At 39.9% G+C, this 12,721-nt stretch overlaps 1 protein-coding gene across 2 annotated transcripts in view; it reads right to left on the bottom strand.

Moving 5' to 3' along the window:
- Positions 1-8,282: 8,282 nt before the first annotated feature.
- The window catches only part of LOC137357287 (protein LYRIC-like), a 119,953-nt gene continuing 115,514 nt past the window's right edge, over positions 8,283-12,721 (bottom strand). For both annotated transcript variants that reach the window (XM_068023516.1, XM_068023524.1), the window contains one exon: positions 8,283-11,656. In XM_068023516.1, the coding sequence (XP_067879617.1) occupies positions 11,589-11,656 (68 nt within the window). In that variant the 3' untranslated portion in view covers positions 8,283-11,588. The remainder of the gene's footprint in view (positions 11,657-12,721) is intronic.

Below are 12,721 nucleotides of genomic sequence, written 5' to 3'. Positions count from 1 at the left end.
TGTATTTTTGTGTCTTAGAGTAAAGTATATTTGCTGTAAACCATGTAATACTTTAAATACTAGCCATAGCCTGCCTACCATCAAACCTTTTAATGATTTTCCTAATCCACCATAACCAACTTGCCCCTCATATCTTCATAGTTTGCTTTGTTCAGATTTAAGACCCTAGTTTCAGAATGAACTACATCTCTTTCAAACTTCATGTAAAATTCTATCATATTATGGTCACTATTTCCTAATGGCTCCTTTACAGCAAGGTTATTAATTAGCCCTTTCTCATTTCATGATACTAAATCTAAAATAGCCCGATTCCTAGTTGGCTCTTCAACAAAAAACCATCTCGTACACACTCCAGGAATTCATCCTCCACAGCATTAGTGCTAATTAGATTTACCCAATCTATATGTAAATTGAACTCGCCCATTATTACTGTATTGCCCATACTACATGCAGCTCTAATTTCCTGATTTATACTATGCCCAACATTACCACGACAGTTTGGTGGCCTATAACCAACTCCCACCAATGATTGCTGTCCCTTTCTGTTTCTTAGCTCTACCCAAACTGATTCTACATTTTGTTCCTTCGATCTAAGATCCCCTCTCACTAATGTACTGATCTCGTCCCTTATTAACAGTGCTACCCAACCTCCTTTTCCCCTCCGCCTATCCCTCCTAAATGACAAATATACCTGAATATTCAGTTCCCAGTCCTGGCCTGGTCATCCTGTAACTACATCTCCGTAATGGCAATTAAATCATACCCATTTACCTCTATTTGTGCCTTCAAATCATTTACCTTGTTGCGAATGCTGCATGCATTCAGATAGAGTGCCCTTAACTTTGTCTTAATATTATTCCTCATTCTGATCCTGTTGGATGTTTGCCTTCATCTCTTCTGCCTTCTAATTTCACTTACTACTTTTCTACTTCCTGTTACCAGTATTGCTTCCCTCTAATCTGAGCTCCCTCTTAGTTTTCCAACCCCATGCCAATTTAGTTTAAACCCTCCCCAATAGTACGAGCAAATCTACCTATCGGAGGGCCGAATGGCCTACTCCTGCCTCTATTTTCTATGTTTCTATGTTACCTGCAAGGATGTTAGTCCCATCTGCTAAGGTGCAACCAGTCCATCCTGTACAGGTCCCACCTGCCCAATGCCTCAGAAATCTGATGCCCTCCCGCTTACACCAATTCTCCAGCGTTCAATCACCTAATCTTCCTATTCCTATGCTCACCTGCATGTGGCACTGAGAGTTATTCTGAGATTACTGCCTTTGAGGTCCTGCTTATAAATTTCTTTTCTAACTCCCTAAACTTTGCTTTCAGGACCTCATTTCTCTTCTTACCTATGTCGCTGGTACCAATGTGGACCACGACGTCTGGTTGTTCACCCTCCCTCTGAAGAATGTCCTGCAGCTGTTCCATGACATCCTTGACTTGGCAGCAGGGAGGCAACAAACCATCCTGGTGTCGTGTCTGCGGCTGCAGCAATGCCTGTCTGTTCCTCTAACGAATCCCCTAGCATTAATGCCCTTCCACTCTTCTTTCTCCCCTCCTGTGCAGTTGAGCCATCTGTGGTGCCACGGACTTGGCTCTTGCTGCACTCCTCTGAGCAACCATCACCCTCACCAGATTCCAAAATGGAAAACCGGCTCGCAAGTAAGAACAAATCAGGGGACTCCTGCAATACCTGCCTGGTTCTCTTAGACTGCCTGGCGGTCACCTAGTCCCTCTCTGCCTGCACAATCTTAACCTGTGGTGTGACCATCTCCCTAAACGTCCAACCACATAGTTCTCTGTCTCGCAGATGAACCACAGTGATTCAGCCGCCGCTTGAGTTCCGAAACACGGAGCTCAAGCTTCTACAGCTGATGACATTTCCTGCAGATGTGTTTGTCATGCACACATGTTGCGTTCACGACTTTCCACACACCACAGGAGGCACATTCCACTTGGCCGAGCTGCCCTGCCACATCTTACCTTTGCAAACTAGTTATTGTTAGTCCAATAAGTTGAATAACTTACCAGTTACTCACCAATCAGCTTCTTCCCCTGTATTGAAGTAAGAACTGGAGGCTGAAAAGGCAGAAAAAGAAAAGGAGACAAAAGAGCACCTCCTTCCCCTCTTCACTGAACTACTTCACACCAAACGCACAACTTCACACTCTATCCAAGAAGCACTTTCTAATTAGTAATTAGTAATAAATTACACTAACTAAATCCTTAGTTATACTAATCTAACCACTTATAAGGTAGCTATTTGAGGGTTAAAAAAAAACTTTTTTTCTGATTTTCCAGCTATTTGCAGGCACTCTCTAATAGCAGTTACTCACCAACCAATCATTTTACGGCTTTCCTGTGACGTCCCTGTTAGATTTTTTTTTCAACTCTTTCTTCAAACTCAGCACGCTGACCTCCAGCCACAGCCACAGCCTGCCTCTCTGCTCTCCCAGGTAAGTGTGGGCCCCAAGCCCCGGTCTTGATTTACAGCTCTCCTTCTCCATTGTTGGAGGTCAATCATCTCTGCCCCAGGGTATCATTGCAGGACTTCCTCAGGGTAATATCCTAGGCCCAACCATCTTCAGCTGCTTTATCAATGAGCTTCCCTCCAATATAAGGTCAGAAGTGGGGATGTTCGCAGACGATTGCACAATGTTCAGTACCATTGGCGACTCCTCAGATACTGGAGCAGCCTGTGTCCAAATGCAGCAAGACCTGGACAACATCCAGGTTTGGGCTGATAACTGGCAAGTAACATTCATGTCACACAAGTGCCAGGCAATGACCATCTCCAACAAGAAAGAATCTAACCATCTCCCCTTGATGTTCAATGGCATTACCATTGCTGAATCCCCCACTATCAACATCCTGGGGGTTACCATTGACCAGAAACTGAACTGGACCAGCCACATAAATACTGTGGCTAAAAGAGTAGGTCAGAGGCTGGGAATTCTGTGGCAAGTAACTCACCTCTTGTCTCCCCAGTGCCTATCCACCATCAACAAGGCAGAAGTCAGGAATGCGATGGAATACTCTCCACTTGCCTGGATGGATGCAGCTCCAACAACACTCAATAAGCTCGACACCATCCAGGACAAAGCAGCACGCTTGACTGGCACCCCATCCACCACCTTCAACATTCACTCCCTTCACCAAGGAAGCACAGTGGCAGCAGTGTGTACCATCTACAAGATGCACAGCAGCAACTCACCAAGGATCCTTCGACAGCACCTTCCAAACCCATGACCTCTACCACCTAGAAGGACAAGGGCAGCAGATGCATGAGAACACCATCACCTGCAAGCTCCCCTCCAAGCCACACACCATCTTGACTTGGAACTATATCGCCATTCCTTCACTGTTGCTGGGTCAAAATCCTGGAACTCCCTTCCTAACAGCATTGTTGGTGTACCTACACCCCAAAGACTGCAGTGGTTAAAGAAGGCAGCTCACCACTACCTTCTCAAGGGCAATTAGGGATGGACAATAAATGCTGGCCTAACCAGCGATGCCCACATCCCATGAATGAGTTAAAAAAAAGGATTAAAGGATGCAGCAAATACCTTATCTTTCTGGAGACACAGCAGAATACAAACTCCTTTCCCATGTACGTCCATGTGGTGAAAGACTCATAGTCTGGCCAGATCTTCCTTTTCTCCAACCTCCACTTGCTCCTCCTTACTTGGGAATTGTAAAACACCCTGTATGCATACCTCACACTCACTAACTACATTCTACTGGGTGCTGGTATCTACGCTCATGCAAGGTTCAGGGTGGGACCATTACACAATGTGCTGTGATATGTGAGAGACTGTGCTGACCTTTAGTACTGCCACCTGACCTTGGGAAGAACCTACAGGAAGAGAAAAGGAAACTGATTTAGAATGAATCCCCAAGACAATGCTGTCAAAGAAAGGTAAGATCATAAGTTATTTACTACATGCTGCAGTTGCTTAATTAGTACAACCCTTCCTTGAAAATGAAGAATGGAGTTATGATATGAATTTTCATAATAAATGGAGCATGCTTGTTGGGTGACAGCACCAGATCTCAATTGCCAATACCATCTGTAGCTCCTCAATCTACCAAAAAAGGCAAGGAGATCTGATTATGGTGTAATCTTGACTTTGGGTAATAGTGGAAAACAGGTGCTATCAATTCAGCTGCCTGAATTGCATCTCTACCAAATTTCATTTTGATTGACTTCAATGGTGCTGAATCAATATTATACAAAGGCAAGATTATTCCCTCATGTAGGGTCAGCTAATTCAGAATTGTTGGTCTCCTTCCTATCCTAATCTTCACCGTGATTGTATGTTGCCATGAACCGACTGAACACAGTAAAGATAAAATGGGAACTCACCGTGCATTGCAAACAGCACTTTAGTGAATAGAGAATTTCCCTTTCGATGCCAAGATTTTGCAAATTACCTAGAATGCTATTTCTAGTTGCAGTACTCAAGGCAAGCAGAACTTGCAATTTCTATAAGGTTTTACTGTATTTCACTACAATTATGCCCTCCACTTTCTGTTGCATGCAGAAGTGAAAAGGGAGAATGTTCTCTGTATACTCTTGCCCTGAGGGTGCAGGATAAAAATAGATCCTTTGAATGAAGAGCAAATGTTTATCTTTTGTGTTTATCTATTATAAGTACACTTCTCTGGGAACTTCTCCATAGTGGATATATGGAGAGGGTGAGTTGACAAAGGGACTGTTGGTGCACTGGAGAGTGCAGTGTTTCTTCAAGAGAACCTACCTTCAATAATTTATGGCCTGAGAGTTCGGAAAAATGGATGCACTGCTCTTCCTCTGGAACCTCTGTCTCCTGATTACTTCTTGCCATTTCTGCTCCAAACCATCCTTCTCTGGCAACTCCAAGACTTCCTAACTTTGTTTTGTGAAGTTGTGCACCATGGAATGGACGACAGTGAATCATGACACTCACTAGGGCCGTATTGAAGGATGTGCCTCCAGAGCTGTCCAGCCCAAAACATTTAAGACCCCTATAGTTTGCTCCATCAGAACAGGGTTGCTCTGTAACTCTTGAGTTGAAGCATAATAATGTCTGTGTATGGCTTTCTGACAGGAGTCTTGTGTGAGATATTGAGGGGGTACCACTTGACCCCAAGCAGCCAGTTTCTGACCCGATGGTCTAATTGGGAGGGTTGTCGCAGAATGAAAGCATAATGACCACTGCCAGGAAACTCGGCACAGACCTGCATTATTCCCGGCCTGTAGTCGCAGATGTGTTTAACATTCAACAAACAGAAGCCCTTCCTGCTGCAGAAAATTCTGGGTTAGTGACAGGGAACATGCTGGGCTACATGAGTGCATATGTGGAAAGTAAAGCCAATTTTGCCACATCCCAAAGCTCTTTCCTGTTGCCAGCCTCCATTGGGAAGAAATGAATTCTTGCCACTTTGCAAGTAATACATATGTTACCTGTCTGATAGAACTGTGCACAACAAAACTGACATAATGGTAATATTCCCTGATGGAGTCTGGAATTATCCAGTGGCATAAAAATTTAGAGCTAGTCACCCTTGCTGCCACAGACAGTGCTATGCATGCCCCTGCTTCTGGGATCCCATTCTAGCTGCAACAGGTGGCATAGCTCAGTAACTGTCTCATTGTTGAAGCAGAGTTGCTTGACACACTGCTCCACTGTCAAATTCAGATATGATCGTCTGCTCCTGAAGACCCACATGCTGCAATGTCTCCTGCATCTTTCCCTCTTTTGTTGTCTTCTTGCAGCCTCCCCAGTTCTGTGCTGTCTTTCTTGCTGCTGCTCTTCCTCCTCATTTGGCTGCCTCAAAGTTAACCCAAGCAGCATCCCCGCTTTCCATCACTGTGCTGCAGCCAATCCTGAAAAGGATTGTAGCACCACCCAGAACTTACTCTTCAAAACTATAGGACACTGAAATCAGCCAAGATGCCTATAATATTAACCCAAAGCCCTCCAGTAGCCTATAAAGCATAACCAGAGACTTAACAAAAGGAGGTGAGCATCCCTTGGAATATCACTGTTGCAGTCACCTTCCCGACCATTAATGCTGGATGCGTTAGGAACTGATAAATTGGGTGCTCCCTGACCCAAGTTCAAAAAAGGCTCCTGATTCAGGTGCAGGACCCTTATTACTATATATTAATTAGTATTAATTAGGCCAGAATTTGTTTCAGATAGCTTCCAGGAAGGTCTATGCAGCGCCCAAATCAATATGGCCTACCTACGGTGCCATTTGGGCACAGGTTGTGGTGCTGTGCAATTAGTCATTTTTGCTGTCATTTTACATCCAAAAATTGGGCAAAACAGTGTCAAATCTCCCCCTGACACAGAACTAAAATATTACTCAGACATTCAGTAATGGCTATATCTTATTGCTAAATAGATCCTTGAAAAATAACTTCATGCTACATGCTGAATTTTAGGTCCAGTTAGTTGTCAACAAAAAACAATGTATTTATACAGCACCTTTAACATAAAAAAAATCCCTAGGCTCTTCACAGGAGCGTTGTAATGCAAAATTAGACACTGAGACACATAAGGCGATATTAAGGCAGATGGCCAAAAGTTTTGTCAAAGAGCTAGGTTTTAAGGAACATTTTAAAGGACAAAAAAGAGGTAGAAAGGTGGAGAAATTTAGGGAGGGCATTCCAGAACTTAGGACCTAGGCAGCTGAAGACACAGCCACCAATGGTGGAGCAACTAAAATTGGGGATGCTCAAGAGGCCAGAAGTAGATGAGTACAGATATCTTGGGATGTAGGGCTGGAGAAGATTACAGAGATAGGGAGGGATGGAATGAGGCTATAGAGGGACTTGAAAACAATCTTGAGAATTTTTAAATTGAGATCTTGCATGACTGAGAACCAATGTAGGTCAGCAAGCGCAGATGTGATAGGTGACTGGGACTTTACATGGGCAGCAGAGGTTTGGATGACCTCAAGTTTATGAGGGTAGAATGTGAGTGACAGACTTGGAATAGTCAAGTCTAGAAGTAACAAAGGCACGAATGAGGGTTTCAGCGGCAGATAAGCTGAGGCAGGGGTGAAGTCGGGCAATGTTATGGAGGTGGAAATAAGCGGTCTTAGTGATGGTGCAGATATGTGGTCGGAGGTTTATTTTGGGACCAAATATGACACCATGGTTGCGAACAGTCTGGTTCAGCCTCAGACAATTGCCAGGGAGAGGGATGGAGTCAGTAGGTAGGGAACAGAGTTTGTAGTGGGGACCAAAGAAATGGTTTCAGTCACCCAAAGTTTAGTTGGAGGAAATTTCTGCTCACCCAGTACTGGATGTCAAATAAGAAGTCTACCTAACAAAGAACAAAACACTTCACTTTTTTGTTGATAACATGATTTGTCATTTATTTAAAATGGAAGATGCACAGACTGAGATGCACAAACTGATAGCCTCAAGTACTATAATGAATGGCATGATAGCCCATAATTATATGTATTTATGCATATTAATAGGGCAGGTCCTCAGTTATAATTCATAGACTCTGAGAGTCAAACCAACGTTGCATGATCCAACATGTTTCTACATACTTCCCATCAGTTAAAACAAAGCTAAAAATAACAAGATCTTCCAAGTTTATGTTTTGGTTTTAAAATATTTAAACTGAAGTTTCAAAGAAAATCCATACTGTTTGAGAAAGCAAAGATACTTTTATAAAACTGTATGGCTTTTGTTGACCTACATCACATTATTTCCTACATCTGTACCTTCTGATGATGTTTGTGATAGTGATGAAAGTATGAGGGGCACTGTTAAAACAGTTGATAAAATTTTCGTGTAGTTCATTGATGAAAACGTGCAAGAGTAAATTCTTGCTGTCAATTTGTTTTCCTCTTCTCACTCGGAAATACAGTTCCAAGGGCATCAGCAGCCCTCTGCACTTTGCCTAAGTGGCCATTTTTCAAATGTCAGCTTAGAGTGTAGGAAGGTGATTTGACCACAGGAGGCATCACAGTTGAGCCTGATTCTTTCATCACCAGACTTCCACAAGATATATTTCCAGCAACGATGAAGTGTGGTAACCCTGGCTGAAAGGTTAACTGTAGTGCCCCTACCATCATCTTGGTTGAGATCAGTTAACTTAGCACAGATCAAGGATTGAATCTGGGGGTCATCACTGGTCTGAGGAATATATTTGAAAGGCACACTACATAGCTCAGATGGTTGTTAAACATAGCCTGAGTAGGCCAACTGATGTCTGGTGAAAATTGTTTCAAATGTAGTTCTGAAAAGCAGTTTATGTAGCTCTAACAAAATAGTGAAATAGATGAGACTTTTAATATCAGCTGTCAGGTAAAATATCACCCTCTTTACATATTAAAAAATGATCAAACATTAAAAAATTATCAAATATTTACCAGTATATGCTGAGAACACCTTCACCATATTCACTGTATCACAAATCACAAAGCCACTGTACAAATACCGCTTTCACAGCTATATATGTAATGCAAATTTGAGAAATACTTCCAAAAGTATTGTAAAAGGTTTGTTAAAACAATTATTTTACATAAATTAACATAACACAATGATAACACCACACACGTGGTTTACTATCATGAAGTTTTTTTTATTATCCTTTTAAAGACCTTCATGAAATGCAGGTCTATCTTACGGAAAGGATAAAATGTGTGTTCCACTATTCCCCATTGTGTAACGTATTGACCTCATGATAAATACTTTTTTTTAACAAATGGTTTTGTTACATTGATTGTTGAAACATAGAACATTCATTATATAACACAAACTAAAAGTATCGCACAAACTCTACAATAAAGTGCAAACATAATATACAGTAATGCAGACTTGTACTGAAAAAATTGTCCATATTATCAAAAGACCAGCAACTTATTTCTAGACTACCTTTAACCAAATGACTGTTCAGCATTTTACAAGTAGGAAATCAGTAAGCTTCAGAAATCCAGAATTCAAATATTAAAGTCAAAAGTAATTTAACTATCGTAAAAATGTAATTCCCTTGTTAAACAATTCTGTCCAGCATAAACCTACCGTAAAATCAGATGTGTTGCAAATTCCTGCAAGTTTTAAAGTTTCCCAAGCTATAAGGGAATGACTTATTTATTGGTTCATTTTGCAACCGTTCTGTTACTAAACCAGTAACTAGAACAGAGAAACAACACATACACTGGATTTTACGGTTACATATAGGTTTGAGTAAAACACTTTTTGACAGTCCTAACTAAACTGTTTTCATTATTTGCTACAATAGCATTTCAAATTTAATTTAATATTAATTGATGTAGCAAATTATCTTTGCAGCTCAATATGTTTATTAAAAAAAGCCAATTACTCAGCTAAATGTAAAACAGGCATAAAACTTCACAGCAGACTTGAAGTTAGATGATATTTTGAAAGAAAAGTATCACAGAAGTACATCATAATTCTATCTAAACTGTTGCTGTTGGGGAGGGGTAGGAAATAAAGCACTCCAAGACTTATAAAAAGGAAAGAAATACTGTCTTACAAGAACACTAGTGAAAACTGTTAAATCTTCTTCTATAAAACTGTTATGTCATCATTAAGGCTAATGTGGCCACCACATGACCAGTTAAAAAGTTGTATTTTTGTATAGCTGGAAAAAAAAAATCTTTCATGCAGCTGGAACATTCAGAACCTTGCATGGGTTTATCACTGATAGTTAAAAAAAATGTAACGGGTGAGCAACTGCAGCAAACACCTTCATAAATCCGGATAGTTTAGCTCTTTGCAAATAGTAAATGCTATATTTAAGGATACTGGTTTAGGAGGTATCGGTTGTCTGTTAATCAGTAAGCTATGTACATAAAATACTATGTTGCCTTTATTTCAAATTGCCCTTTAACTAATTTTTCTTCCAAATAAAACTGGAAATTCACCCCTATCTTACACAGGATTATGTCTAATATTGAATACTCTAGCAAATAATACACAAGGTGTACACCTAGGGAAGTCACAAGTGCTGATTTACTTTCTGTAAGATAATTTGTTGTGTGTGCTCTTGCCTCCATATAGTCAATTCTGTTGGATTACTTGTTGACTTTTTCATGCTTTGATAACACCGACTCAGGTTTTGATATCAGATTCTGTCACAGCAGGTAAACTGTAAATCCCTTTAGTTTAAACAATAATTTTTTTTTAGCTTGTCACATCTCACAGGTGATCACACTATTTGTATATTACTGTGCAATGGTTCATTCAGTGTAAACACATTAGATGAAACTAGAAAATAATGCAAACTATTAATTTAAAAACTTCACTTAAACAGACTTTAGATTTCAGAAGGCAATTATATTGTAAGGCTTAGTGCCTATGACATGCTCATAGTTTGTGAAAATTCTCATGTTGCATCTTGAAATGTAACAATTCAGAGCAACAAAATTATGCAAAAAAATTGATCTTTTCAAAGGCCCTAATTCAGCTAATTCTTACACTGCTACATTTGTACAGCAACCCTGATTGGGTTTACAGCAAAAATGTTTTAAAATGAGCACATTTCTTGGAAATATCTGTCTTTAATGCTATTTAGGTCAATAACTATAATGCCAATCCAAGGATTCTCTTCTGTTGCAGTGGAAGGTTTCCTATTAGTAGCATTCAATTGAATTTATCAACTGATCAGATAATCTTAGTCTTTAATATCAATTTTAATTTTGGGGATTATTTACTTTTCGTTCGATGCAGGGTTTACAAATAAATCAGTCTGACTGATACTGAGCACTTTTAAAGATGAAAGTAAGGATTGTGTCAAAAAACAAAGTCTGAAAGCATTGGCACCACTAAAGAAAAGGTACAAAACATGTTGGGTAGGTTGGGGTTCTATGGCTCTCCTGCACATTTTGCAAAAAAGAATTAGGCATTTTCATCTCAAAAGATGCAAAATTATAGTATTTAAATACTAAATCTGGACAAGCAAGGTTACTGAGTAATACCTGAAGTGATATAATATTGCTATGAGCTGACAGTGGACAAATGACAGGCAACTCCGTATGTACACCTCAACACTGTCGAGAGAAACTACCTCTTAATCTGTACGATCCGACCTGCAAGAAACTGGTAGTATGATTTAAGACACAGACAGGCAGCCATGGTTAATTTTAAAGTACAGTTTCACAAATAGACACAAATCATTTTCCTGTGTATATGAAGTGAACACGGACAGTTTTAAATGGATTGCAATTAAATGTGCAACATTTAAATAAAAAACAATGATGTCTAGCCTGTTTCTATACTGCCATAAATCGAGGCTGCTTGGAACTGGCGAAGCAACTTTGCATTCCATGTTGTGCTAAAATAGAAAAATCTACAAAGAATGTAGGAAATACATCCCTTTTGTGGCAGAATTTCACCTCTCAGTAACAATAAGCACTTGGCTTCAACAACTCCTTTTATTTTTCTCTGTGGCTTCCATCACTAGACCAGAGTTTCCTACTGTTTTGTCCCTTTGTTCATTTTATGGACTTAGTGCAATGCTTCCTGCAGTGGAACGCTTGTAGCTAATTTAGCAGTAACTGGTGACGATATCAGAGTTAAAAACCCGAACCATTTGCACAAATAAAAAGGCAGCATCAAGTTTCTCTTCTGGCTTTCATTTTCTTCTTCTCTGTTTTGGCACAATCTAAAGTGAATCCATTATCTGTGATAAATCCAAAAGAAAGTATTTGAGATTAACTATTGTCCACAGAATAATTTGTCATGCAGCATGTTTATGTTTCCCAGTTTTGAGGACAATCTGATGAAACCCAATAAAATTATCCCTTCTACTAAAAGTTTTTGATTGCTGAAGAAAATTACGATTTTGCGATATTATGGATGTATTCTTATTATAAAATTAAATTGTGGTATGGTAGATCAGTAGAATAAAAACTGATGCAGCAGAATAAAATTTGCACACTCAACTCAAGGACGAAATCCCAGTTCTCTGCTCCACCATGCCCAAATGACTCTCTCAGATTGCAAACCCCTGCTTTCCCTAATATGAGGCTAACCTATAAGGTTTTTGGCTTTTACCCAATGTTATGGTGACTTTTGATAACAATACAAAATGAAAGTGCTGATTAAGGATTGAATTTGCTGCAAATGAAAAGGTAAAAATAACAACCAAAAAGAGGAAAAATGTAAGCATTGAAAACAGGAAACCCTAATTAAACTCCTTTAAAGGACTCTGCTGACTAAAGACAAAAGCAGAAAGTTTTTTGAAGATCAGGACAGTGGTTTGGCCTGTGTTTTTGAACAATACTCAATGCTGCAAAATTACTTTATAACCACTCCCACCGCAAAAAAAGTTAAAAAATCTTCACTCCAAGATTTCATGGATCTACTTCACAGCATTAAGATTAAAAGATTATAGACTAGAAATTACATTGCCCCAAAGGCAGTCCTAGCAGATCACCCATGACTGTGATACAACTGTTGTGAAGGCAGCAAAAACAGTGCAGCACTAGCAAAATTTTCACAGCAGTCAGAATTAAGTTTTCAGAGTCAGAAAAAGACCAAATAGTTGCCCTGACATTAACCAGCAGCGTCAAATGACAAACCAGCAACGACATACAAGTAATGGATGAGCCTTTTAAATAACACTGCTGAAGGGCCCTTCCTGCCTGAAGTCCCATGAGTTGCTGAATGAATTTATCACATGGTGGGTCAGGTGCTGAAATAGATCAATATTGAGAAAAGAATCCTAAAACAGGTTTAGGAGCTT

This window comes from Heterodontus francisci, chromosome 3 (genome assembly GCF_036365525.1).
Source record: "Heterodontus francisci isolate sHetFra1 chromosome 3, sHetFra1.hap1, whole genome shotgun sequence".
Classification (NCBI taxonomy): domain Eukaryota; kingdom Metazoa; phylum Chordata; class Chondrichthyes; order Heterodontiformes; family Heterodontidae; genus Heterodontus; species Heterodontus francisci.
This window is presented reverse-complemented; position numbering and strand designations above follow the sequence as displayed.